Below are 26,282 nucleotides of genomic sequence, written 5' to 3' on the forward strand. Positions count from 1 at the left end.
ATCTCAGTGAATAACTTCATCAGTCATTCAGTTGTAGGAGCCAGAAATTCAGGAGTTACTTGACCCCACCTAGTCTTCCACCACCTATCCAATCCATCACCAAGTCCCTGTCTTACCTCCCAAATCTATTTCACAGAGGTCAATTTCTCTCTGCCTCCTACACAGCATTACCTTTCTCCTACACAATGACTGCTCCAAAGGGCATCCACTCCATCCCTTGTCAAATGCATTCTTCACTGAACAAATATTTTTGAGGGGACTACTTCGTACTCTGGTAATACTGCATTGAACAAATATTTTTGAGGGGACTACTTTGTACTCTGGTAATACTGCATTGAATAGGGCAGACAAATTCCCCCTTCTCAAGGAGCTTGTGGAGACAGAAGGTAAGTATCAGATAGTCAGAAGCACTATGTGGAGTATTAAAATAGGGCAGTATTATAAAGAATGGTTGAATAGCTATTCTAAATTGTGTTCAAATGCAAGAAATCGGTGGGAGTTTTCAAGAAGGGGATGAGTTTTGAAGCAGGAAAACAAAAAAAAGTCCCCTGGGATGACTGTACCTGCTATCAAGGCTTCCTCCTGTATGTACAAAGTGTTTCAAATACTGGCCAAGAACAAAAATAGTAAGTTAAAACATACCTGAAGGTTCAGTCTAGGTTGTTTGTCTCCAAGCACCTCTGCTGAAAAATAGCTCTTTTTACCTATATGGAAATATCCTATGTTTTGTTAAATTTTCTGTGTCTCGTCTGCCAGGAACGTAAGCTCTATGAGCACAGCGGCCGTAACTGTCTTGCTCACTGATGAATCCTCAGTTTTTAAGAGCAGTGTCTGGCACACAGCAGGCACGCAAGTAAGTATTTGCTGCATTAATGCACAAATTGGTGTGTGAAGTGGAAGTATACAGAAAAAAAAAAACTGCGTGAGTTTGGGATTCAGGAAATCGACGCGGAGATGTCAAGGTCATTTACGTCAGCTTGAAAAGTTAAGTAGGGTATAAAATCCTGGCCAGGTTTCTCAGCTCCCGATCTTCGGTACCACTTGGTCTCACTCGAACTCTACACACGTGCTCACAGCTACAATCCTCTCCAGCTCCCCGCTAGGAGGAGTCACACCTTCCGACCCAGAAACCCTCCCACACTCTCTCCCATTTGTCCCTCCCTCCCTCGCCGTCCGGGTTCCGGCAGCCTGCAAGTCGCAGTGCTCCCCGGGAATAGTAGTCTTCCGGTAGGAGCCTAGCACGTTTTATCCATTTCCTGAACTACGCTTCCCAGAGAGCCTCGCGGCAGAGGGAAGCTGTGTCACCTGACCAGGAGTGTGGCGGGGCAATGGCGGCGCCCGTGCTGCGTTGGTTGTGTCCTGGAAGGTGTTGGGCTTTCGCCCGGATTGGCGGCTGTTCTTGCCACGGAAGAGGGGTTCCGACTGCATCCACGTCCAGCGGGAAAAGGGGACAGAGCTCAGTGGCTCGGCAGTCCCTCATCACGGCCCAGGAGCCGAGGAAAGGGTATACTGTTTCGTACCATTATTAACCACTTAAATGTGAGATGGAACCGCGGGACTGGGGAGATGATAGCCACTACAGCCCAACCCACAGTCTAGACGATTTGATGGGTGGGAAGGTGTTGGGCTATAACTTGCAATCCTGAAACCTAAATGAAAGCACGGAACTGGCCCTCTGTCAGCCCCGCCCCCATACATAAACTACTCTCTTCAGGTAGATAGGCATATTTGGGAAATTCGCGAATGTAAAATAGATGTTTTCTTGAATCAAAAGCAGCACAGATAGAAAAGTAGATTCAGTCACCTTACTAGTAGCACCAGTAGCGGGGTCGGTGAATCAGGGTCTTATTTAGCTGACATTTATTTAGCGCTACCATGGGCCATCAGTGTTTTAAAGGTAAAAAGGGAGCCTTACCAACAAGCTTTGGATGGTGATTGCTTAATATTACTAGTCAGAAAACACCATCTGTCTGTGGAAGCGATTCATTTTGAACATGTGTCTAAACTAGGAGGATGCAGCCATTACAAGAGATGTTCCGTGTGTTTATGTAGACAGTTTTGCTTATTTTGCTCAGTAGCCTCTGAACAGCTGTTTATTTTTCACTGTATAAGACCTAGTTTCTTTTCTTTTTTATGTTTTTCTTTTTAAGCACAGAAACATAAGGCACGTGTCTAATTCAGTTTTTCCTTTGAGATAGTGAGGTTGCCATTATTTTTACTTTTCTGTTGGAGGAACAGAGGGAAAATGCCCAGAAACATTGTTTCTATTCCTTTCACAAATTTAATTATCTCACTGTGAGTGGAAAGTCTTCTCTCATGTAATTAAACTGCAGAAGTACATTGAATAAGGTTTTAGTGAATGCAGAATTTCTGATGAGTTCTTAGTGTAATTCCTCTCAATTACAGGTTGTGCTCCCAAACTTTAAAAAGGAAGAACCCATCAATACTGTATAGAACTTCATGTGTTGACATGATTGAAACAAAGCCAAATACATGTAAACAAAAATTTGGATAATATAGAAAATTTTTTGGGGGAAGAGCAGGTAGGGACAGACAGTATGCAGAGTATGTGTACACCAGACCATCTACAGATTGCCCAGGATACGTGGGTTTCAGAAGGAATAAGCACACTTACAGGAACCTGGAGAGACCCATGTATGGAATGTTCATACAGACTCAACAGAGTAGGAGTGGCCAGATAAGAGATTATTGTAGCATTTAAGCTGCATTATTGCAGCGTCTTAGGATTGATAGCTGTCAAGTGTAAAACAAGCAAAGGAACCTGACACTAGATCTCAGGAATTGAAAGTGATTTGGGGAACCAAAGGGGGAGAAAAAAAAAAAACCACATGTCATGGCCTAATGTTTTCCTTTGCACAAAATTCTCAGAGTATCATTTAGTGGTGATCTATTACATCTGTGTCACTCTGGTTACTTCACTTGCAAACCGTTGTTAGGAAATGAATTCAAAACACGACTGAGAATTACCCTTTTTTAGATAATGAGATGTGCGACTATTTATTTACCATTATTTCTGAAGTAGTAAAGTCTTGATGTTTATGTTAGTTCTAAAAAGGTTCACAGGATTGGCTTTCTTCATTTACTGAGTGATTAATTGATAAAGGACAGTTAATTTAGAAAATGCTGCTTCTCATTAAAGTCAGCCAAGCAGTCGCCACCTGATACCCATTTCTAAATAGTTTTATGATGCCAAATTGTTCCTTTCTGTCACCTTCTTGTTTGTACACTGAACTCGCCTCATGCCATGTTGTAGATGAATTTTGTTTTGCCAGTCTTGTAGGTGTTCATTATGAACTGCTTTTGATTTAGTCAGCAAAACAATAGGACTTTTTTTAAAATGTAAGGATATAAAATTTCAATAAGTTAAAAACACTAATGAGGGGAAGCTCTCTATAGCTCAAGCAGTAGAGAGCATGCTTCGCATGCATGAGGTTCTGGGTTCAATCCCCAGTACTTCCTCTAAGAATAAATAAAGAAGTAAACCTAATTACCTCCCCCTACCAAAAAATAATAATGATAAATCATTAAAAAAAAAACCACTAGTGGGAAATTAACATTTGTGGTTTAGGCTCAGAGAAATTCCTGCATGCTGGCAGATTAACTACTTCACTGCTATGTCTTTCTTTTTAGTGACCGTGAATGGGCAGCTGTGGTAGGTTTGGAAATTCATGCCCAGATTTCCTCCAACTCTAAACTCTTCTCTGGATCTCAAGTCCACTTTGCAGCACCTCCAAATTCTCTGGTATCCTTTTTTGATGCATCTCTGCCTGGAACTCTGCCGGTAAGCTTTTTATTTAATGCTTTTTTCATTAGAAGATATTCGTGTTTTATTGAACATCATCAGCTCCTAGGAAATGCTTGTTAGGGAATTTTGTTTGATGTAGGATGGCCTAATGTTTTCCAAAGACCCGTCTTTATAATTCTAAGTCTAAACATCATCCATGTATTCATACGTTCATTGTCTCATTTCACACACATTTTAGAATAAATGCCAGAGTGTCTGGTGTGTGCCTTGAACTGAAACATAAAGATGAGCGATGCTCTTTGCCTTTGAGGAGTTTAAAGACAAGCTGGGGTGATGTGTCTTACACACAAGGAGAGTACTGTGGGATTGCTCCCAGGAAGGTCAGGTGCAGAGTATGGTTTTGGAACCCTGAGAAGGGACGCCTAATGCAGTAAGAGAAGGACTGTTGTGAGGAACTGGGGAGGGGGAATATTTGGATGAGGAAGGGTTGTTGTAAGAGGTGATGTCTGAGCTATCTGAGAAGTCAGGTTGGAGCCAGTTGGGTAAATGGAGGCAGAGGACGAGTCTAGTCAAAGGAAGCAGCATCAATCACATGATATTACAGTATAAGATCAACAATGACTGTGGTTTCCAAAAATTAAGAAGTGGTCAGTAATGGAGAAGAAAGTCAGTTGCATCATGCTTTAAGTTAACTACCCATTTATCTACTTATTTTCACTGAAACCCAAGGAATGACTAGATACATTGTACTCATGAACAAGACTTGTAGCATATATTTTCAAATAGACGGCTGAATTTTGAAGAAAAGGGTACAAGGAGCAAGGTGAGTATCTGGGCTAATAACTGGCCCATAGTCTGTCCAGGACATATAGTAACAACTGGGTGCGGGGTTTCCTGCCATCCTTGCAGGGAATGTGTGTATGTAGTGATTGGAGGTGGCAGGGGGTGACATTGTCCTGGGTGAGTTCCATACTCTCTAACATTTAATACAGGTGTAAACTGGTTGAATGGAGCAGTGGCAGGGGGGCGGGGGCAGAGGTTTACTTTTTCCAGAGTCACTGCCTGGAGTACAAGATCATGGGCAGTGCCTTCAACATGCCTGCTGTGCCCAGGCTTTGGTTGTACTGGGGCAGTGTCTCTGTCTTGGAACTTTTTCCTTACGTGTGCTTTTTGTCATGGAGGACTTCTATTCCTGTAGACCGTATATAGGGTCCCCTTTGATTTATTGTTGGGTCTTTCTGGGGGAAGACAAGTATAAAGGTGTCTGACCTGCCCTCCCTCCCTCTGGCTTAGAGCATCTGTTTATGGAGAGATTGTTTATGTTTGATAAGAGGCAATTTTTCAGTTATAAATGTATGAATTCTTCTGTGGGCAGAGACTCAGAGTAGAAGTAAAGTAACCTCTATTTCAGACAAGTGAATGGAAAGCAGTTCATCACAACACATCTCCTTTCTTCCATCTGAGCTGGAAACATTTTTTTCCACATGGTGCTTCATTATCAAGAGACTAGACATTGCTTCTGAGTTGTTTCTAAGTTTCTCCAGCTGGGAATGTAGTCTCTAGCAAGGTGTTTGCCATAGTTCACATTTAAAACATCTGTTTGCGGACAGACATGTTTTCTATAAATAGGCTCTTCAGTTGTGGCTAAATGGGGTCAAATGTTAGAGACAGTTCAAAATAACTGAAGCGGGAGGGTATAGCTCAGTGGTAAAGTGCATGCCTAGCAGGCACAAGATCCTGGGTTCAATCCCCAGTACCTCCAGTAAAAATAAATAAATAAATAAACAAACAAACAAACAAACAAACCTAATCACCTCCCCTCCAAAAACAAAAAACAAAATAAAATTAACTGAATGTCAGCATGCTTTGAAAGACTTCTTGTTATGCACCAAGGAAGAAGATCCTTGCCCAGTGATAAGCATGTCAGCGTGACAGGGAAGGTGCCTGGGATACTGGAGCGTTGAGAGCTTGGCTTTCATTAATTAAAATACAGTCAAAAGCTAGAAATCCTGTTTTGCTTGAGCTGGGATTTGTTTTTCCTCTTCAGAGCCCACCACACTCATGCTTTGAGCAGCTTAATGGGTTATTCTCTCAACAGAGCTAATCTGATTCTTTTCAGAAATGTTTCTGTCTTTAAAAGACCAGTTTTGAGTATGTGACCCAAATTATACCAAAGCTACCTGAATAAAACGTTGTCATTCCCACAGCACTTCAAAACTCTATAATTTACCTATATACAGAATTTTAATATTCTGAAACATTTAGACAGTTGCCCTGTGAAGATGGTGTATTGATGCTCTGTTATTCTGACTCTGCATTTGGATATTTCTGTACGAAATATCATGACCATTGGTCACATACACTGATAAGAATTTAGGAAAGAGCCATCAAAAGAGTTTAGGTTATAGTGTAAAGTCTTCTTTTATAGACCAAATTCATTTGCTCTGCTGGCCCATTAAAGAAATAATGTGATAAAATGTGCCTTTCTGTTGGCATTTGATTCTCCCCTCCTCTTAGCTGTGTCTTTATTCATTTGTGCAACTGACATTTTTTGTATGCATACATGCACTAGCCATCATACAGGTTCTAGTGACACAGCTTTGAACACGGTAGAAGATGTGGGTCTTGTCTTCAGGGAGCTTGGACAGGTCAGCAGGCAACTGCAGTAGGTTTTAGTGAACATGTTGGGAATGGAAATACAGGGTGCTCTGGGAGCCCATAGGAGTGGCCTTCCACACAGATATAGGGTATTTGCAAAATTGGCCAAATAAAAGTGAATGAGATGTACAAAGACCAGAAGAAAAACAGGACATGGCTTGCTCTCGGAACTGAAAGAAGTTCCATGCATGGTAGTGTAGGAGTTGAACATGGTGTGGCAAGAGGTGAAGCTGGCGCGGAAAGCATAGTCTGTACCAGATAAGCCCCACTAAGGAGTGTGCTTCCCATTTGCAAAGAGGTAGGAAGATGTAAGGAGAGTACAGGGCCCAAAACTCAAGGAACAGCATGTTCTGAGAAGAAGAGAGAACAGTGGTGTTGACCTTACTGAGATTCAAGTGAGGTGAGGACTAGGAAGTGGCCACTGGATTTGTCAGTGGCAGGGTCTCTTTGCAAGATGGGTTTCAGTGAGTGATGAGGGGAGAAGGGAGGTGGCAGAAGATGGAGACTTGGGGATGTTGAAGAAGGGATAAGAGTGTAGGCAACTATGTCAAGAAGTTTGATTAGGAGGAAAAAGGGAAGGCAGTAGGTGAGGAGACGGGGAATCTTTTTTTATTAGTTCCCTTTTCCCTCATATTGGAGAAACTTGAGAATGTTTAAGTGCTTGTGAGTTAAGTCAACAATAATGCATCATCCACTTAAAAGTGTGTTAAGAGGGTAGATCTTAGATTGAGTGTTTTTACTGCAGTAAAATAAAATTTTTTTAATGCTGATGAGAAAGGGATACTGACGGAGGGACAGTTAAAGGAGCTTTTGGTTAGTATGGCAGAGTGAATACATACATTTTAGTCTGTGTCTCTCCCCACCCCAGAGAACCCCACTAAAATGATAGTGAAAGGATTCAAAAGTTCTAAACCCAAAAGAGGGTGAGATAGGAGACCAGAGTGTATGAGAGATGGTAGATGGAGGAAGGCCTGACTTAAAAGAATGGAGTTCAGTGAACCCAAGAGAGGGACTGAAAGCCTGCAGAAAGGGACACTAGTGAGAAATGAGCTGGTGTGCCCTACGCAACCCAGGAGGGGTCTGAATGTGAGATCCGTGGGTATTGTGGGAGGCCGGGGCTGGTGGCAAGAGGAGGATTAATTCAGAGACTGGATACAGAGCAGGTAGACCCGGGGTCATCCCCTGCCTTACCCCAACAGGAATCTATAGTTTGGGGAGAAATGCAGCCGGGGACACACTCCCCCTGGGGCCTGAGGCAGAGCAAGAGGCACTAGTGTCAGATGTCATCTGTGCTCTGAGCCCCAGGGCCTGCCCAGTCCTTTCCCTGCCCTGTTTGAGGCGCTCACATGACCTGGTACAGCCATCTCTCCTCTTCCTTGCCTCTCCTAAGCAGGAATCCATGGGCACTTGTTTGGAGATGATACGTTCCTAGAGGGAGGAACTTCTGATATTGACATTTGGGGAGATCTCAATAAAAAAGCTGCCTGGCCACCTGATTGTCCCAGAATGAAGGCCACCAGTCAGTAAGCCCTGGACATTTAAATAGAACTTGTAATCAGCATTTTAGTACCTTACTTTAAAATATTAATCAATAGCCCACGTCACCAGACATTTGAAGAAATTTTCCTACATAATGGACAGAGCCCAAAATACCAAGAAAACTGAAAGAAATAACAGGCAGCAGATAATGCATAGGGTAAAAGAATACTTTAAAAATTAAAAGCTTTTTTAAATATCCTCAGGGAGATAAGAAAAAGTAGCTTGCATCCTTGCAACAAGAACACGATACTACTTTTTAAAAACAAATAATCAAAACAAAAGCTCTTAGAAATTAAAACTATGGCGTGGGGAAAAGAAAACCCCAGAAGAGTCAGAAGATAAAAATCAAGAAAATTTTCCAGAAAGTATAACACACATACAGTGAGTTGAACAACCAGGGGAAAAATTAGAGAATTAGAGAATCAATCCAGGATGTCCAACATCTGATTAATAGGAGTTCCAGAAGAGAGAACATAGGTAAGAGGAGACTATCAAGCAAGTAACACAGATTAACTTCCCAGGACATGAGTCTCCAAATCAGAAGGGCCTGCCAGCGACCTGGTTCAAGGAATAAAAATAGCCTCCCATGCAGGCCCGTCATCCCGAAGTGCAGGAACGCATCCAGGGATAAAGATAAGATACCAGAACGTAACAGAGAAGAAAAGAAAAGTCACATGCAGAGGACGGGGAATCAGAAAGGCACTGCGAACGTCTAAAAGCAGCACTTAAAGCTGGGAGACAATGGAACCTGCCTTTAAAAATCTTAGAGGGGAGGAAATCATTCTAACCTAGACTTCTGTATCTAGCACTAGAAATCAAGTGTGGCGGTAGAATAATGATATTTTCAAACAGGCATTTTCTAAAAAAAAAAAAAAATTGTCCTTTCATTACATGGGAACCTACTGGAGTCAACAGAGAGGTTTGGGACTGTGGGCTCTGCAACTGACCCAGAGGACTTGGTGGAGAGGAGGAGGTGGTGCCGGAACAGAGAAATTTCAAGAAAAAAAGGGAGGTGGGGTGGAAACAGCAGATATCGAATGCTTGTGTAGATGAGATTTTTACATAGAAACTGGAGTTTGTGAGACTAATAAGCAATAGGCAGTAAAAAAAAAAAAAAAAAAAAAGCAAATGATAAAATGAAAGACTTATCAACTCCAGGAAAAAAACAAAACGTTCAGGAAGGGAAATGTAATGGGAGTATATACTTAACAGCTCAGTGGAGAAACATATTTACATAATAATAATAGAAACACCAAGCATTCATTTGACAAGTGTAATTGGGATATTGGCAAGTATAAGAACTAAATTCCTATCTACCATGATTGGAAGTCATGTCCTAAATTGATAAAGTGAGAAAAAAGTAATGTAAGAATATACTCTAGGAACATTTTTGGCCACAGATTATGGGAGGCCACTATTTCAGGCCCTAAGTTGATTGATTGCTTTTTGTTTTTGTTTTTTGGCTGTTATTATTTCTTTCAGTTTTAAAAAATTTTTTAAATAAGGTAACGAACGAGTGAAAGATTTAGAGCCTTCAAGAGACAGATTATTAGTCAAAAGATTTTTCAAAGAAGTTTTAAAAATTTCTATATAAAATATTAAGTAATAATCAAATATTACCTCTGCTGGTTTCTCAGCCTCCTGCTGGAGAAATTTCTCTTTTTTTGTTCCTAGAATCCAAATGTGACAGAATTGCACCCATCCGCCCACCTGTAACTCCCACCCTTTCCCTGCTCTTCCGGGAAATAGACTCATTCACGTTCTAGATCTTTCACACCCAAGTTCAAGCATGTGGTGGGACTTTCTGCTTCCCCCATGGGTGAGATGACCTATCTCCCTACCAGCCTGACTTTGTGACTTCAGTGTTGTCCAGGTCATCATGGGGTTGTACTTAAGAGTGGCTTATTTTATTCTTGAGTGATGTGATAAAGCAGCAAGCATGGGTAAATTCTATGGGACAGAATAAGATATAAAAGTATCAAATAAGATATAAAAGAAGTATCAAAAACTTCTCACCTTGGAACTTACATAAATTATCTCTTGGGCCTGGAATGGGCCAAGTCTTGTGGCTCCAGGTTCTAAGGACAAGAACATGGGGTCATTGGGACAGTTTGTCAAGTCTGTCTTTTCCCCAGATTCAGGAAAAATTGTCACATGGCAAAGGGCCAGGAGCCTTGGCCAGAAAGTGATGGATTTTCCGAAGGTCCCCTCCCACAGCATTTTATTTAAAAATAGGAAGATAAATACTGGACATGACATCTCAGAAGATCTACAGGTGGTTCAGGTTTGGCGGGGGAGGGTGGTGGGAACTGCGTTTTTTCATTATAAATTACTTCAAAATATATGCCAGTAATATTTTCTTAAACAATTGAAGTCTAGTTTTAAAGGAGTGACATATCTCGGAGAGGAACTTCTTGATAGTATCAGGCTCCTAAGAAAACAGGAGCTGTCCTTGGAGCACAGGGAGAAAGATGGCTCTCAGAGAAGGTGGCCCCTTCCACCCATGGCTGAAGGTACTTTTGGGTAGGGTCATGGAAGGTTGAGGAAGCTCCCATCTGATTTTTCCTTCTCTAGCAAACACTGTCTCTTGCATCTCGCTCTCCTGTTTGGTGCTCTTTCCCGCCTCCGTCAACGTCTCTTGCATTCTGGGTCTCTGAGCCATCCCCTCTCTCTGCTCTTCTGTGCCTCCAGTCGTCCCTGTTTCTCCCTGGCTCTTGTGTGATAGTCTCGGATTCCAGGCTGACTGTTTTTCCCTGCCACCCCCACCCCGACACTTCGAAGACGTGGTTCCATTGTCCTCGGGCATCTATTACTGCTGACGAGGAGTCTGCATCCTTTGTAGGAAGTCTGTCTTTCCTCTCTGATAGCTTCAGCCAGAATCCTGTGTCCTGGTGTGGGTTTGTTTTTATTTATTCTGCTCTGTACTGATTCCTTCAGTGTGATTCCCCCACCCCAGCAGACTTGCCCCTGGAAGTGGTGGTGTCTCTGGGATGAGTTCATGGTGGCTCGTCAGGGCCCATCGGGCTTTATTGAATGAACAGTTCCTCTGTTCATTTAATAGCCCCCAGCAGAGCCCAGCCTGGATGGGGCCACGTTTCAAGCCCCACATCCACGCCAGGAACAGGGCCTCTGATTGCTCAGGACTCCCTTTTTACCTGCACCCTGAGGTGAGTGGTGTCTTCCTTATCAACTCCTCAGTGGGTGGCAGAAGATTTTCTGGCTGGACCAGGACTCTGTGGCTCCCAGCCTTCCCTGCCCCAGTGGACTCCCAGCCTTGACTTCAGCTCCTGGGGTGCTCTGAATCGCCAGTGTCTGGTGTCTCTTCAGCCTGGTTAACAGTAACAGTAAAATCCGCTCACATTTGCTGAGTGCCTTCTTTATGTGCGTTAACTTATTTTAACTGGTAAACTCTAGGAGGCAGTTCCTGCCATTATCCCAGTTAGAAAACAAGTGGAGAAGCCAGATTCAAACCCTGTAGTCCAAGTTCATGCTCTTAACCCCTTTGCCGTCCTGCGTCTCACAGTTACCCCTGGATGTAAACTTCCACTTCTGCCGTGAGCCCCAGGAGAGTTCCTTTCTTGCTTTCGAGCTTGGCTGCATGTAGTTAGAAATTTCACTTGTGTGTAAATGTCTGTGTGTAGAGACATAATTCTAGCCCTCACCCCCATCTCCGCCCCCGTCTCAGCATGCCTGTGCCCTCAACACTGTATCCCTTAGGCTACTGTCCTCGCCAGTAGTTGCAACCTCCCCCCACCTCCCCAGTTTGATTAGTGACTCTTGTTCTGAATGTTTCTTAGGACTACAGGCATTTTATCTTCTTGTTTTACCTTTAATGTTAGACTTATGTGGAATCTCATCATAAATCTTGAGACTGAAAAGGTCATTCAGCCTATTTTCCTTCTTGTAGGCAGGATTACAGCTAAACTAAGGACAGCATCTTTGTTTTTATTAGCAGGCATTCCGCTTCACTCATTACCTTGACCTCATAAAGCCTCTTACTCTGGTACAGAATCATCCTAAATTTATTAAATAAATATCTGTCTACAGAATTATAGACAGAATCTTAGGTTATTTGCTTAGAGTCAGTTATTTACTATTTATCAATGCCATTCCAATTCTCTACTCCTAATTTTGTGTATGTGAGATGTGAAATGGAAAGAAAAAGGGAAAAGAAAATAGATTTGTTTGATAAAATGTAGTGAGAGTTACAACTCTGTTTCATAATTTGCTCATGTTTCCAGTAAGGGCGAGATTTCAGCAAGGCATCAAGTTTATGTCACATTTATGCATGTGCAAACCACTTGCACACGCACACACACACTCACTCTCTGTTATTTGAAGTGCTTGCCCATTCCTGCTGTCAGTCCCTGTGCAGGAGAAAGCAAAGAGGACTTTGTCGCTCTGCTGATGCCGGCTGGTGGGTGGCTCAGCTGTGGCCCTGGGGTAAGGGCTCCTGATGATCGGGTTGAGCCCCGTTCCATGGATTAGAAACTGGTAACTCTGCTCCTGCTTTGCTTGTTTGAAAGCTCTTGAACACGGAACCCCCTAGTAACTATGACTGTCTCTTGCTTCCAGTGCTGGGGCGAGGGCTGCTGGAGCCCTTTTCCACACACGTATGCGAGAATATTCTCCCCTTTTCTCAGGATCGGCCCGTCTGGAAAAGCATTTGGGGTTTTCCATATCAAAGGTGTCCGAGATGGGCCCTGGCCACTGGGGCATGAAAACTGGAGCTAGGATGTTGTTCACCCCGTTTTACAAAACTTTCTTTTATTCACCAGAGTGTTACTACTATTAGCAGAGCCGAAGGGGAGTGAAGAGGGAGGCAGATCTGATGTGAATAAATCTGATGGGATGCTTGTCCCCTGGGGACTGGCAGACAATGCAGTTACTGTGTTTCATGCCGGAGGCTCCTTCATGAACGTCTATGCACATCGCTCTGAGAGGGACCCTGCCCTTTAGAGAAATGATAATATGGATGCTTTTATAAGATACTTTGAGATTAATTTATTTTTAAAATTTCTTATGGCAGATTTATTTAAAGTTGGGTAAATCTGCAGTCGTGTAGCTCTCTGAACATAGCAGATATGGGTAATAACTTTTGTTTTAAAGGCCCTGATGGATTTAGAAATACTTAACTAGTTCTGGAGGGCATTGGGCCGAAGCGCTTTTCTGACCCTTAATTCTAAATGTAATTATGAAAGTTGTTTTTAACTCAAAACCTCTAAACGAAATAAAAATTCAAGAAAAGAGCATTTGAGAAAAGTGTTTAAATGCATACATTTATAATCAGATCTGTATTTACCTCTCCATTCACACTTAGATGATGTTGAGTTATTTGACTAAGAAGACAAAGTGTGATGGTTTTCTATTAAAATGTTTTTCCATTTCAATGATTTGCTTTAGTGTAATCTGTACAACTTATAATTACATTGTGTTCTCAGACGCTGATCTTGCCTCTCTCTGGGCCACTCTTACAGTTTTCCTTCATTCCTTAGTACAGCCGGGTGTTCCGGGATGCGGTGTTCTGCCCCGGGACCCTTGCGTCTACCAAGGAGGTGTGGCTGTGAGCTCATGCACACGGATGTGGAGAGGTTGCCTTTCAGCTCTTAGACTCTTTTTTTTTGAAGTATAGTTGATTTACAATGTTGTGTTAGTTTCTGGTGTACAGTCTGCCCACTTTTTTGATTGAGTTGTTTGTTCTTTTGTTATTGAGCCATATGAGCTGTTTATATATTCTGAAGTTAAGCCCTTGTCAGTCATGTCATTTGCAAAAATTTTCTCCCAGTCCATAGATTGTCTTTTCTTTTTATGGTTTCCTTTGCTGTGCGAAAGCTAATAAGCAGCTCTTAAACTCTTCTGATGGTCCAGACTTGCCCTCTGACGTCATTAACTGGATGTCTCCCATGGACTCAGATGACTCATGACAGTGATGGACCTTCACGTCCAGTAGCAGCATGACCTCACCTCCCCTCACGGAAGCATTTGACTCCTTCCCAGCCAGGGATCTTTTTCCAGCATCCAGTGGGTTGTTGAAAGGCTCCCGCACAACCATTCTCCTTTCCCCCGCCCCTCTGCCAGTCTCACATGCAGTATCCCCAGATGAACTCTGACTGTGAACACCGGTGCTTCTACGTTTTATCAATATTTGTTTCATACAGTTGATTGACTATCCTTTATATATGTTGTTTGTAGGGTCTTCTGTGTTGGATTATGAGGTTCTAAAGAGCAGTTTGTGGTTCTTTCTTGGGCCACTTGACAGTGCCTTGCACAGAACATGTATATAATCCCCATAATAAGTATTTCTCTATATAATTGCGTACATTTATGTGCACACACATGGGTCCGCATGAAAGAATTTTCCAGGTATCTAGGATCTTTTTGATGTTTTTAAACTTCTTTATGGGAATCTTTCTAAAAAGCATTTTATACTTTTCTGCTTTTAAATAGGGTATACTGAACATGAACTAACCTTTTCTTGATTACTCAAGCTTATCAGCAACATGCTGTTGTAATATAATGGTGCCTCCAAGGTCTGTTGAGGTGTGTAACGTTATCTGATCCTACAGTAAATGGCTAAAGATAGGCATTCTTTTTAGGTTTCATATTACAGTCTTTTCCCTTGTTATTGCAGTCACCTTCCCCTCACCTCCATTGTTAAGCTACTGTCAGTAGACTTGATCCTGGGAACCCCTTCTTGCTCATTTTTCACTGCTCAGTTACTACTTCTGATCTGCTCTGGCCCAGAAAGCCAGATTACCACCTTTCTCAATGTAAGAACAGGCTCTGAGCAGTGACCTGACCTACAGAATAAAGCACGTGAGTGGTAAGAAACTAGTCAGCTTCCTGAAGTTATCAGCAGTGTGAGAACTGAGTGGGAAGCCATCCTGGAAATCATTCAGTTTAGTCCTTTTGATTTTAGCTTAGATGAGAGAACTGCTGTTGTGACTTGCCCAATGATCACGCAGTTATTTAATGTCCCAAACAGATTAGAACTCATGTTTCTGATGTCAGTTGAATACTCACTTCCCAGTCTCTGTTCTGCCATAATTCTGTCCTACTGTAATTGCTGCAAGTCCAGTCTATGTAGGTGCTATTATTTTGCAGGTATGTGTATATTTTTAAAAAATGAATACCATTAATGGATGTACATGTGATATGTTTATAGGTGTACATCCACGTGCTTTCGCACAGAGGCACTGACTTTTGACACCGATTGTAAGCACTGTTTATTACAGTGTCCACTTGGTGAGAGATCTCAATCTGGGGAGAGAGAAAAGAGGAAAAGAGTGCTGCTTCAGAGGAAGGAATGGGTGAAAGGAGATGTAACCTAAGAAGCTACAGGTTCAGTGCCCCGGGCACTGGATTTCTCTAGATCCACTGCTAAGAGAGCAGCTCTGACTCTGAGCAGACCCGGCTGTACATCTCACCATGCAAACAGTGGCCACAATGGAAAATTCTTTTAGGGACTTTTATCTGTGTTTGATTCTGGGATATTTTCTCTACACTTTCTTCCAGTTCACTAATTTTCCTTTGCTCTGCTCTTTAATATGTCCATGGAGGTTTTTTTTTATTGCACTGAAAGTAACTTTTGTAATAGAAACTCTCTTTTTCTCTTTTAAGTCTCTTGTCTTTTTGAAAGTATCTTATTCCTTTTTCATGAATTCAGTTCTTTATTTCTTTGGTAATTTTAAATTACTTATTTTAGAGTCTGTGTTCAGAAATTCTGTTGCCTCAAGTGCTTGGGCTGTCTTGTTCTGCTTTTTATGTGTCTGCTGATTCTGGCTAATGGTAGATGATCTTCTTGGGCATTTTGTCATTTTGGATTATGAAGTCATGTTTAACAGTGTTTTGTTAGTGGGAATCCTTTGTTTTAATTGAAGTATAGCCAGTTTACAATGTTGTATCATTTTCTAGTGTACAGCATCATGTTTCAGTCATATATATACAAATATATTCTTTTTCATTATAGGTTACTACAAGGTACTGAATATAGTTCCCTGTGCTGTGCAGTACAAACTTGTTTATCTATTTTATATATCATAGTTAGTATCTGCAAATCTTTTACTCCTATTTTATCCTTTCCCATCCTCTTTCCCCTCCCAGAAACCATGAGTTTGTTTTCTGTGTCTGCGAGTCTGTTTCTGTTTTGTGAATAAGTTCATTTGTGTCTTTTTTTTAGATGCCACATATACGTGATACCATAGGGTATGTTAGTGGGAATCCTGTCTCCTGGTTGAGAGCGAGTCTCCCCAAAGAGCTTTTTCTTTGGCTTTTGCCAGATACCCTAGGTCTAAGTCAGGGCCATTTTTCATGTTTATCTCTTACCTGGGGTGTTCCTGGACCACAGAATTGGTACATTTGAACCCCAGGTTTGCCTGAGAGCAGATTGTGACAATCAGTTCTTACGGCAGAATCTTTTGTTTTAACCTAAGTCTGGGCTAAGACTTTACTAAGATTGAGACTTTGCAGGAGGGGACAGAGGGTGTGGTCATATAGCTGGGGCTGCAGCAAGGGCACGAATATGGATGACTCAGACTTCAAATCAGGCAGGAGAGGCATCTTTACATTTCTCTCTGGCTTCTTCTCCTCTGCCACCAAGATATCCTTCCCTTCTGATTGCCGTTGGGGCTGAGGTCAGTGCACATCCCAGCTCGTCTTGTCACAGACACAGATCAAGTGACTGAGCTCTTTTGAAATTCCCCCTAGTGGTGCAGGGATACACATTCTCACCCAGCCTTTAAAAGTAGTCATTTTCCAAAAACAGTTCATCCTTAGTGAATTGTTCCCTCCCACTTTGTGTAGAAATGGTGATGCCATCTTCGTTCCTCTCAAGGAACCACAAAAAGCAAGACAGTAGAATTAGGAGGAACAGCTGGCTATGGCGGGGGGGGCGGGGGAGCCTTTGAGGAAGCTGAGGGTTTGCTTTCCCTCCATCCCAGCCTCAGGGAACCTGTGGGACCATGTCTGGCCTTCTCCCCAAGTGACTCACTGATGCAGCCATGTGCTCCCTTCGCAGTAAGGGGATGGCTCCAGGTACACAGTCCTTTCCCCAGAGATTCATTCCTGAGCAAGAAACAGTCAAAACTGTGTTTAGAAAAGGCTCTTCTCCCATTTTCACATCCCCTTATGCAGCTTTATTTTCCCCTCAAAATATGCGCTTGGCTGAGAGATTGAGCACAGTGACACCAAGCTCTTGTTGGAGGAGATAGTGCCATACTGAGAACTCTTAACTGTTAAAATGAATTTGGTACACTGCTGCTCCCAGAAGTCGGCAATACTAGGAAACGAGGTGGGAATGTGTAGAAAATGAAATACGAACACATTACCAAAGATGCCCGGGAGTCCACAAGCTTAGAGGTCTTTTGTTGATATAAATATATAGTAGTTAAAAAAAATTACCTAACAGTGTTCTGTGACAGTTTTTGTCTCTGCCATTCAAGCAGCTCATGCAGGCTTTGTTCTGGTGATTTATGCTAGAAGCCTGTAATCAAAATGCAGCCTGAAATCATGCAGCTGGGTACCACTCATTTTTCTTCCATGGACAGTTCCAGAGCTTAAAAAAATTGCAGCAGACCTGTAAAAGCTCTCCCCTCGCAGGAAATGCATGCCTGGCCACGGCAGCTGGCACCCTCTGGTTTCTTCTGCTCCATGGAGTCGCTGGTGATGCTGTGGGGGTTTTCAGGCCAGTTTAATGAGAATTAGAAAAGAGCTTCCAGGAAGGTATTGTACGGTTCTAGGGAGTCCGTAAAAATAATACTCCTTTCCCCTCTTGAGTCGGAACCAAGTGAGAAATCAGCCTAGAATTCAGACAGAGGGAGGTGAATGTGTCAGCTTTATCACCGATAATAGCTCGATCACAAAACGCACCGTGATCTATCCAGATGGCTTCTAGTACTTCCTACCTAAGCGGAAATCAGCTCTCCCAAACCATAGGCCTTTCACTGGCAGAAAGCTTATCACGTGGCCAGAGAAGACTTGAACATACTATCTCGGTAGGCATGCTGATCAGAAGGAGCTCAGGCAGGCTTTGTCCTGCTGAGTCATACTAGAGGCCTAGAATAAAAATGCTCAGCCACAAGGAGCCAACCCCGTGTGTTCAGTTCCTTTTCCCAAAGTTGCTAGTCAGAAAAGTCACTCCTCTTTGGGAGGACAAAAGAATATAGAATGGAGGATAAAACCCAGCTAACATAGAAACGTGGGGACAGGGGAGGAGAGGATGCCCGGGTCTGCCCTCAAAATCACGGGCCAGCTTTACTGTGTCTGCATTGCCTCTGGGAGTAGAAGTGAGACGCAGGTTTGGGGTGGGTCCTGTGGAATTCTTTCTCCACGCCACAGGCTTAGCCACGTGTCATCTGTGGCTGCCAGGATGGATCTTTGTTACTTGGTCATTTTTAGATGTCTTTTCAGCTTCACATTTAGTATTGGTGGTTCTCCACACTGCAGCATCTTGGGGGATTTCTTTTCCTCAGCTCTTTTTAAAATCTTGGCGAGGTGAGGGAGTTATTTGCCTTTGGCATCCCAGATACGACAAGCGTAGGCTTGGTGATGCTGGCATCGTTCACGTCGTCAGGCTGGGCTCCTCTGAAGAGCATTCTGTTACATGTGGCAGAGGGTTCTTGCTAGCAGCCTTCCACCACTGGTTGCATCCTTATGATAAAGCCTGGAGCTGGGGCAGGGAGGGTAAATGGGAATCAGAAAACGTTGGTGTTCCCAGGAGCCTTAAAAGTCCTCTATTCCACATTTTGATGCATGAGTCTCCTTTCACGAGTATAAAAGCCAGATGCGTAATCAATCAAGGGTCTTTGTCACGCTCTGCAGCTTTCTCAGGAGATGCAGCCAGGCAGTCATATGTGATTGTCAGTAGCATCTTGAATTTTCAGTGATGTTTGCCGACTCATAGGCCACCCGGGTGAGCAAGGTCAGAGGCTCCAACCCCAACTGATAGGAGAAGAAATTGAGGGCCTTTTTAACTTGCCCAAGGACACAAGGAGGTCAGGAGCCCAGTTAAAAATAGAAGTGAAAGTTGCCTGGTTCCCATTCTTAGCACCCGAATAAATCACCAGACCGCATTCCCTTCTGCGGTATTTGCTAATTGTTCATTTCCGACAAAACAACAGGAAATTTTTCCTTTATAGCTGGTTGTAAACATTTCAGATGGCTGTCGTCACTCATAACCTTTGTTTGCTTATCACAGCTAGCTGGCTCTCTTACTTACGTGTTGCTTGTTCTCTTCCATTTTTCCTTCTAGGCAGAGAAGTTAATGTACGTGAAAGCACTTTATAACTCAAGTGGCATGTGAATATTACTTGGTATTATTGTGGTACTCATATTCTTAACTTTGCATCATTAAAATATAAATACAGATAGTACTTCCATTTTATAGCGGCCAGTAGGGTTCGGCATTTAAAATGGCACGGATCACAAGAGCATAAATGACAATTAATGTGAAGTTCTCCATCATAGATGTCTTTCAGAGAAGCACACGTTGAGAACTTACAGGTATGTTTACACAGTGAGGCAACAGAATTGAAGCATTAACAGCAAATAAGATACATATACAACTTCGGAGGAAGCTCAAAGTATTTTCAACTAGAAAAGACGTAGCTGAGGAAAGTTATTTTCCTTCCAGCCAAAAGAACACATCTTCCTTTCATGTTCTTGATTATGTATATATATTGTCTATATGCAGGATTTATACACATATATAGATGGTGCAGAACTCCCTGTTAATGGATTTATCACGTATAAAATGAAATACGTAGTACTGCTAAGAGGCTTGCACTGTTCTTCATTATCTACACAAGTTATGATATGTCCACCACTTAATTTTGGCACAGAAAGGTGTAGATAGACATTGTATATAGAATGTTTTCTTTTCTACAGCTGATTTTCAGCAACAGTGAATGGGAGCCTCGAGACACATGTGTGGTTTACAAGTTAGCATCAGTTTAAATAGCTCCAGCCTCCTTTGGCTCTCTCCCCCACTGACAGCTTGTAACGTCTCATGTCCTCTTAGGTAGGAGAATGATCTACTCCTGTCTTCCTCCCCCAGACATTTTATTTTGAAAAAATTCAAACTGATAGAAAAGCTGAAAGTACACTGAACATCCATCCTGCGCCTAGATTGGATGAGCCATTTGAGAGTCAGTTGCGGACATCATGGCCCTTCATCCCCAGATGTTTCAGCATCTTTCCTGGGAACGAAAACATCCTGATATCGATGGCTGTTGTAATTGTCGGTCTCAAGAAAGATGACATGAATACAATACTCTCATCCAAGTTCATACCCACTTTTTATTTTCTTCTCCCCAACTCAGGATCCTGTCAGAGATCAGACATTGCATTTAGTTCTTGTGACTTTTTAGTCTACTTTTTTCTTTCTTTTCCCTTTCCCTTTCTTTCTATCCCCACCCTCCTTTCCTCTTTTCCTCCCTCTTTCCTTTTCTTTTTCTTCCTTTCATGACATTGACCTTTTTCTTTTTAAAGTCCAGGCCAGTTCTTTTTTTTTTTTCTTCCATTTTTAATTGAAGTATGGTTAATTTTCAGTGTTTCAGGTGTATAGCACAGGGATTCAGTTATGCATATATATATATAAATCTATTTTTTTCAGTTTCTTTTCTATTATAGGTTATTACAAGATATTGAATAGAGTTCCCTGTGCTATACAGTAGGCCCTTGTTGTTTATCTATTTTATATATGTTAATTCCAAACTCCTAATTTATCCCTCCCTCCTTCCCCTATGGTAACCATAAGTTTGTTCTCTATCTGTGAGTCTGTTTCTGTTGTAAATAAGTTCATTTGTATCTTTTTTTTATTCCACATATAAGTGATATCATATGATATTTATCTTTCTCTGTCTGAATTACTTCACTTAGTATGACAATCTCTAGGTCCATCCATGTTGCTGCAAATGGCATTATTTCATTCCTTTTTATGGCCAAGTAATATTCCCTTGGGTATATATACTTTATCCATTCATCTGGTGATGGACATTTAAGCTGTTTCCATGTCTCGGCTATTGTAAATAGTGCTGCTATGAACATTGGGGTGCATGTATCTTTTCCAGTTAGAGTTTTCTCTGGCTAGATGCCCAGGAGTGGGATTGGTGGATCATATGGTAAGTCTATTTTTAGTTTTTAAAGGAATTCCCATACTGTTTTCCATAGTGACAGCACCAAATTATATTCCTACAACAATGTAGGAGGATTCCCTTTTCTCCACACCCTTCCCAGCATTTATTATTTGTAGACTTTTTAATGATGGTCATTCTGACTTATGTGAGGTGATACCTCATTGTAGTTTTGATTTGCATTTCTCAAATAATTAGTTATTTGAGCATCTTTTCACATACCTGTTCAGGCCAGTTCTTTTATTATCCACTCTTGAAGTGAACATAACTAAGGAAATAGGAGTTTTGCCCTATGAAAGTTTGGCCTTTTTCTTTTTCCTTTTAGCCCCCATGATTTCATGGCTTGCCATGAAGCCTCTAACAAGATGCTATATACCTATTGGATACATAAAACTCAGGATGTTTTTTTCTTCCTAAAAATCTGGGTCCTGATAGACTCTTCCAAATGCTCTCCCCTCAGGGCATTCCTGGGACTAATGAATAGAGCTGGTGCACTTTTGATGGAATGACATGCGTCTCTCAGAATTGCTCCTGTTATTCACAGGTCTTGTTCCACGACATTCCCTGTCCACACCAATGTGAGGACCTAGCTGGCATTTCTTAGAGTTTGGTTGGTTCAAGCCAGTTGCTTTGCTTCTCAGCAATCGCCAGAGCTTTCAGCTAAGTACTAACCTTTTATATAAAGATAAAAGTAGATCTCATTCTGAATCATTAGAGCTTTTCACTCATTAAGTTAATGTTTCTTTTCACTCTCAGTGATTACTCTTGAGGTTTCAGTAATATGAAAAGTTTATCCTTCCATTGAATCTGTCTAAGTGTAGAGAGATAAATTTTAGGATAGGTTAGAGAAGAGTTGGCAGCTTCGGTATGGGGGCAGTGATCTAAAATGAGTGGATTTTGTATGCGTTAGCCTTTTTGATATCAATATACTTTTCTTAAATGCTATAAACAAGAGAGACAAATATTCAGAGTTTAAGTTAAGGGGAAATATTTCTCCATGAAAGATCCTGGCCCCATCCCAAAGCTTTATTCAAAAAGAATAAGGTTTTTTTTAAAGTTTGATCCCCGTGCCTACTCCATGCCTTCATACATCGCTTTTCCACAGACTCTCTGAATTTCAAAAGTAGCTGCTGTCTGAGAAGACAGGGAGTCACGAATGTGCTGTGGGCAACGAGACAGCGGTAAAAACTGCCTCAATTAACTGATCTGTGACTGCTCAACCTGTCAGGAGGTAGTTTCCTTTCCCTTAAGAATGGGAGCTTTTTCCAGGCACAGGCAAGCTTAAAATTTTTCCAGGAAAATTTTGCTTCATGATAAAACAGAGAAAATGAAGTAATATAAACTTTTTGAGACATTAAGAAGTATGATTTCTATTCCACTGCAAATGACACACTAATTATCACAGAAAGGTGTTGGTTATCATTTAAGGGGGAAATACTGTGTTGACATAATACATAATTTCAGCATCTGTTGTGCCTTACTTCGGACTGTAAATCCAGACTAATGGATCTGTGGAGCTGTTGAGACCTTTTTTCATTAGATTCCCTTGCTTCCTAGAGAAGCTTGCATAGGAAAGATTAAATTGATTTTGCATTTGGTAACACTTCCATTCTGATACTGGTATTTACTAAATGTCTACCACATGTCGAGTAATTTTATTTAACTCAGAACAATCCTGCAAGGTAGCTATTTTTTCCCCTAACAGATAAGGAAAGCGAGGCTGAGACAGGTTAGATGATTTGTGTGAGGTCACACAGCCAATGAGTAGAGATAAGATTTAGGCCCAGGTCTTTCCTACTCAGTTTTGCCCCTGTCTGTCAGTCAGTAAAAGTCTTCTCAACATCAGGTTAATTGCCAGTGAGTCATGCCAAATTAGTAACTGTGGGGAGTGTTGTGGAAACAAGGAACCAGTTCACCTGTACACCCCGTCTCATTTTTTACTGGCTGCCAGCCGTTCTCAAACCTCCCTCTCTAACCTAGCTAACTGCGCAAGGATGAGGCTTCAGAGAGGTCCACTGTAGTCACTGGATTGACCTCCAGCCCCAAGTGAAGTCCAGGCACACCAGGCTGTGTCGTGTGAGAATTCTTCTTACCGGGGCCCACGGCAGGCCTGGAGCCCTTCCTTCTTCTCCCTCCAAGCCCAGGGGTGAATGTCGGGTTAGTATTCCAGAGGTCCTTGGAAAAGCAGGGGAGATTGCTCCAGTGTCGAGGGCCACGCTGGTTTAGGCTGCCCTCTCCACTCACAGCTTTCCCATGGTGAGTGTGGGCTCCAGCCCTGGGCCACCTGACCTTGCCGGGTAAGCACAGGCAGGAGGAGGATGGAATCCCAGACGAGGAGGATGGGCCTTCCGGCACCTTGGACCAAGGAAGTATCCTTGCCTTTGATCCTGACCAGTCCAGGGAGTGGAATCGGTGCAGGAGGGCTGAGAGGAGAGAACCCTGGAGCTGAAGGACAGCTGAAGCTGCCAGACCACACCTCCTTTCTGTGAACAAGAATTGTCTCCTGTGGAATGGATATTTGGTTTTTTTTTTTTCCTTCTGTGAAAGATTTAAAAAAAGAGAGAAATTGTTGCATTCACTTTCCCTTTTTCCCCAGGCAGTGCCTATGTTCAGGTGTAAAGAACATACATATCTATGTGGGTTTATCTATATAAATATTTAATATTTGTGTAAAGCTGGGCACTTTTCACGGTAAAATTCCACTTTAAAAAAAAGTATCTTAACTGAGCAGTTGTAGCAAGCTCAGTCGTCAGAGCTGAAAGTGTTGGTATTTGTATGGGTGATGATAAAAGAGCTCAGTGGTGAGAAGGACATTGGGGTGAGGAGATGGGGGAACAGCTTTCTTTACCATAATGAAAATTTATCTGTGTGGTAACTTTTGCTTTGAATATGAATCAGAGGGAGTTCATGCTTAGAGACAAATTTACGGTTAGCAGTAGTATAAAGGCCCGTTTTACTGCCGTATTTTTACTTAATAAATCTTAATTACTTGCTGTCCATAAATTGAAGCATTTACCATGCTATATCTTAATCATCAGATTTGTCATATATAGCATTAGGTTCATAGAATAGTTGCCATTTGGGCTTTTTGTAAAACATCGCCTTGTAGTCTTGTTTTCAAGCTCCAGAGGAATTGCTGACTGGATTTTCGGGGGGGGGGTACACTAGTCTGGTCATGCTGCCTCATTTTTTAAGGAGGTCCTGGTACCTACTGGACTAACTTTAGGTATCATATCATCATGGGCTCACCAGTTGAGGGTAAAGTAGGAAGAGGAGAGAAATGGCGTGAATTACAGCCTATTTTGAAAGACATGCAATTTTATTCCTTTGAAGTATGTCGCAAAGTACTTCCTGGCATAGGTTTCTGAGGTTTCTGACTTTTGTGAATAGATTTATTTGTAATTAGTAGAATTTCACATAAATATGTTAAAGTCCTAGGGAATATTTTATTGACTTAAGTAAGCTATGCAGTCTTCTTCATTCTGTAATTTGCTCAGCAAATCCTTTCCTAACAGTTAATGTAGCCTTAGGGTTCAGTCCAACCCGAGTTGAGTTATCACAGATGCTCCTTAGAAGTTAGTAGCATTTCATAAATCTTGGCTCTGAGTATGTGAAAAAGGAGTCCACAGAATTTTCATTTTTATGTTGATTGGGCAGACTTGAGAGTGGCAGCATTTTATCAATTAGATATTTATCTAAAGAAAAGGTCACAGAAGTGAGTATAAAAATGGTTGGAATTTCATTATAGACTATGACTTCAGTTAAAAAAAAATGGATGTGATTTGCTGCGTGGTCATGGCCAGCATTCCTCAGATCCTCGCCTCCCCATTCCCCTGCTCTTTCCAGCATCACGGGCAGGGGCTGCTCCCACAGGCTGCCATACCCAGTGTCCCCCAGTCCCACCCCCCTCAGCTGGTCTGTGGCTGGTGAGGCCAACAGGAGGCTCTGAAGAAAGACTGGAGGTGGTAGGAAAGAAGCAATAGGGTATTTCTCCTTCTCCTTCTCCTTCCCTCTTCCTCTGGCAGCATCTCTAGTTGTGGATGGATCTCATTTGTGGCTCCTGCTCCTGGGAGACAGGTCCATCGTGTTTCCAGCATCCTCTGGCACCCCTGCCCTGGTGCCAGTCCCACTGCTTCTCCCCACCCTTCCCTCTGGCCCTGGGGCAGGAGTGTCTTCCTGCTGTTGAGAATCTTCTAAGTTGCCTCTTTGACTTCTCGGCTCTTCTGTCATTAGTGTAATAGTCTCTGTATTAAATCTGTCTTATTTTACATGCTAAGAATGGTTTCTTTCTCCTGACGTACATTTTATAGAACAACTTTGCTTTTATTTCTAGCTTATGGAGTTTGGGATGTTGATAAAGGGAATGCTAAATTATTCATTAGCTCAGTTAATGTTTAATCAGCTTTGTGTTGCTTTCAGGTAATGGGGCAAAGAAAATAAAATGACCTGACTGCCCTCAGGGGGCTCAGTCTGGCTGGGGAGACGGTGCTTCTCCAGCGTACACGGGAGCTGAGGAGGAGGAGTACCTCCACTGGGGTGCTGGTGGGACAACCAGGAGTCTTGTGAGGTGCGGAGGTCTTGCTTAAGTGCATGAGCAGCAGAAGCAGCTATTTGTACCGAAGCATGTCATGTGCACCACTGTGTGAGAGCCTGTTGGGTCAGGGGGCAGTGGAAGAAGAGGAAGCTAGAGAGGTAATCAGGGGCTGAATCACGAAGAGCATTGAAGACTCCACCAAGCGTGTGGAGTGTATCCTTTTGGTGATGGGGAGGAGTGGAGAGGGATTTTAAGCAGGGGAATTACATGAACAGATTTATCCCTTAGAAAGGTCGCTCTTGAATTGGGTGTGGAGGAGAGATCAGAGGGTGGAGGTGAAGAAACCTGGCCAGGTGGTGGTTTGTGCAGAAGTCTTGGTTGCAGGAGGGATGTTTGAGTGGAGGCCTGAATCAGATTGGAGCATTTGGGAAGAGGGGAAAAAAATCAAGACATACTAAGAACGTAGAATGTGTATAACTTGATTTTTTGGGGGGCAGTGGGGCAGGATGTATTGGGAGTTGGCAGTAAATGATCGTTTACTCAGAGACAAGGAAATGTTTGTTTGGTTAGGCTACACAAGCCTTAAAACTAGAAGACTGCTTCTCATATCAGGGTCACAATGTGTCCTTCGAGGTCTCATGACATTCCTGGGTTA

At 42.4% G+C, this 26,282-nt stretch overlaps 1 protein-coding gene across 1 annotated transcript in view; it reads left to right on the forward strand.

Moving 5' to 3' along the window:
* The first annotated feature begins 1,295 nt into the window (after positions 1–1,295).
* Positions 1,296–26,282, forward strand: part of GATB (glutamyl-tRNA amidotransferase subunit B) — an 82,626-nt gene continuing 57,639 nt past the window's right edge. Inside the window, exons 1-2 of the mRNA XM_031464723.2 lie at positions 1,296–1,504; positions 3,652–3,802. Coding sequence (XP_031320583.1) covers positions 1,329–1,504; positions 3,652–3,802 — 327 coding nt within the window. The 5' untranslated portion in view covers positions 1,296–1,328. The remainder of the gene's footprint in view (positions 1,505–3,651; positions 3,803–26,282) is intronic.

The sequence above is a fragment of the Camelus dromedarius genome, chromosome 1 (genome assembly GCF_036321535.1).
Source record: "Camelus dromedarius isolate mCamDro1 chromosome 1, mCamDro1.pat, whole genome shotgun sequence".
In the NCBI taxonomy this organism is placed as follows: domain Eukaryota; kingdom Metazoa; phylum Chordata; class Mammalia; order Artiodactyla; family Camelidae; genus Camelus; species Camelus dromedarius.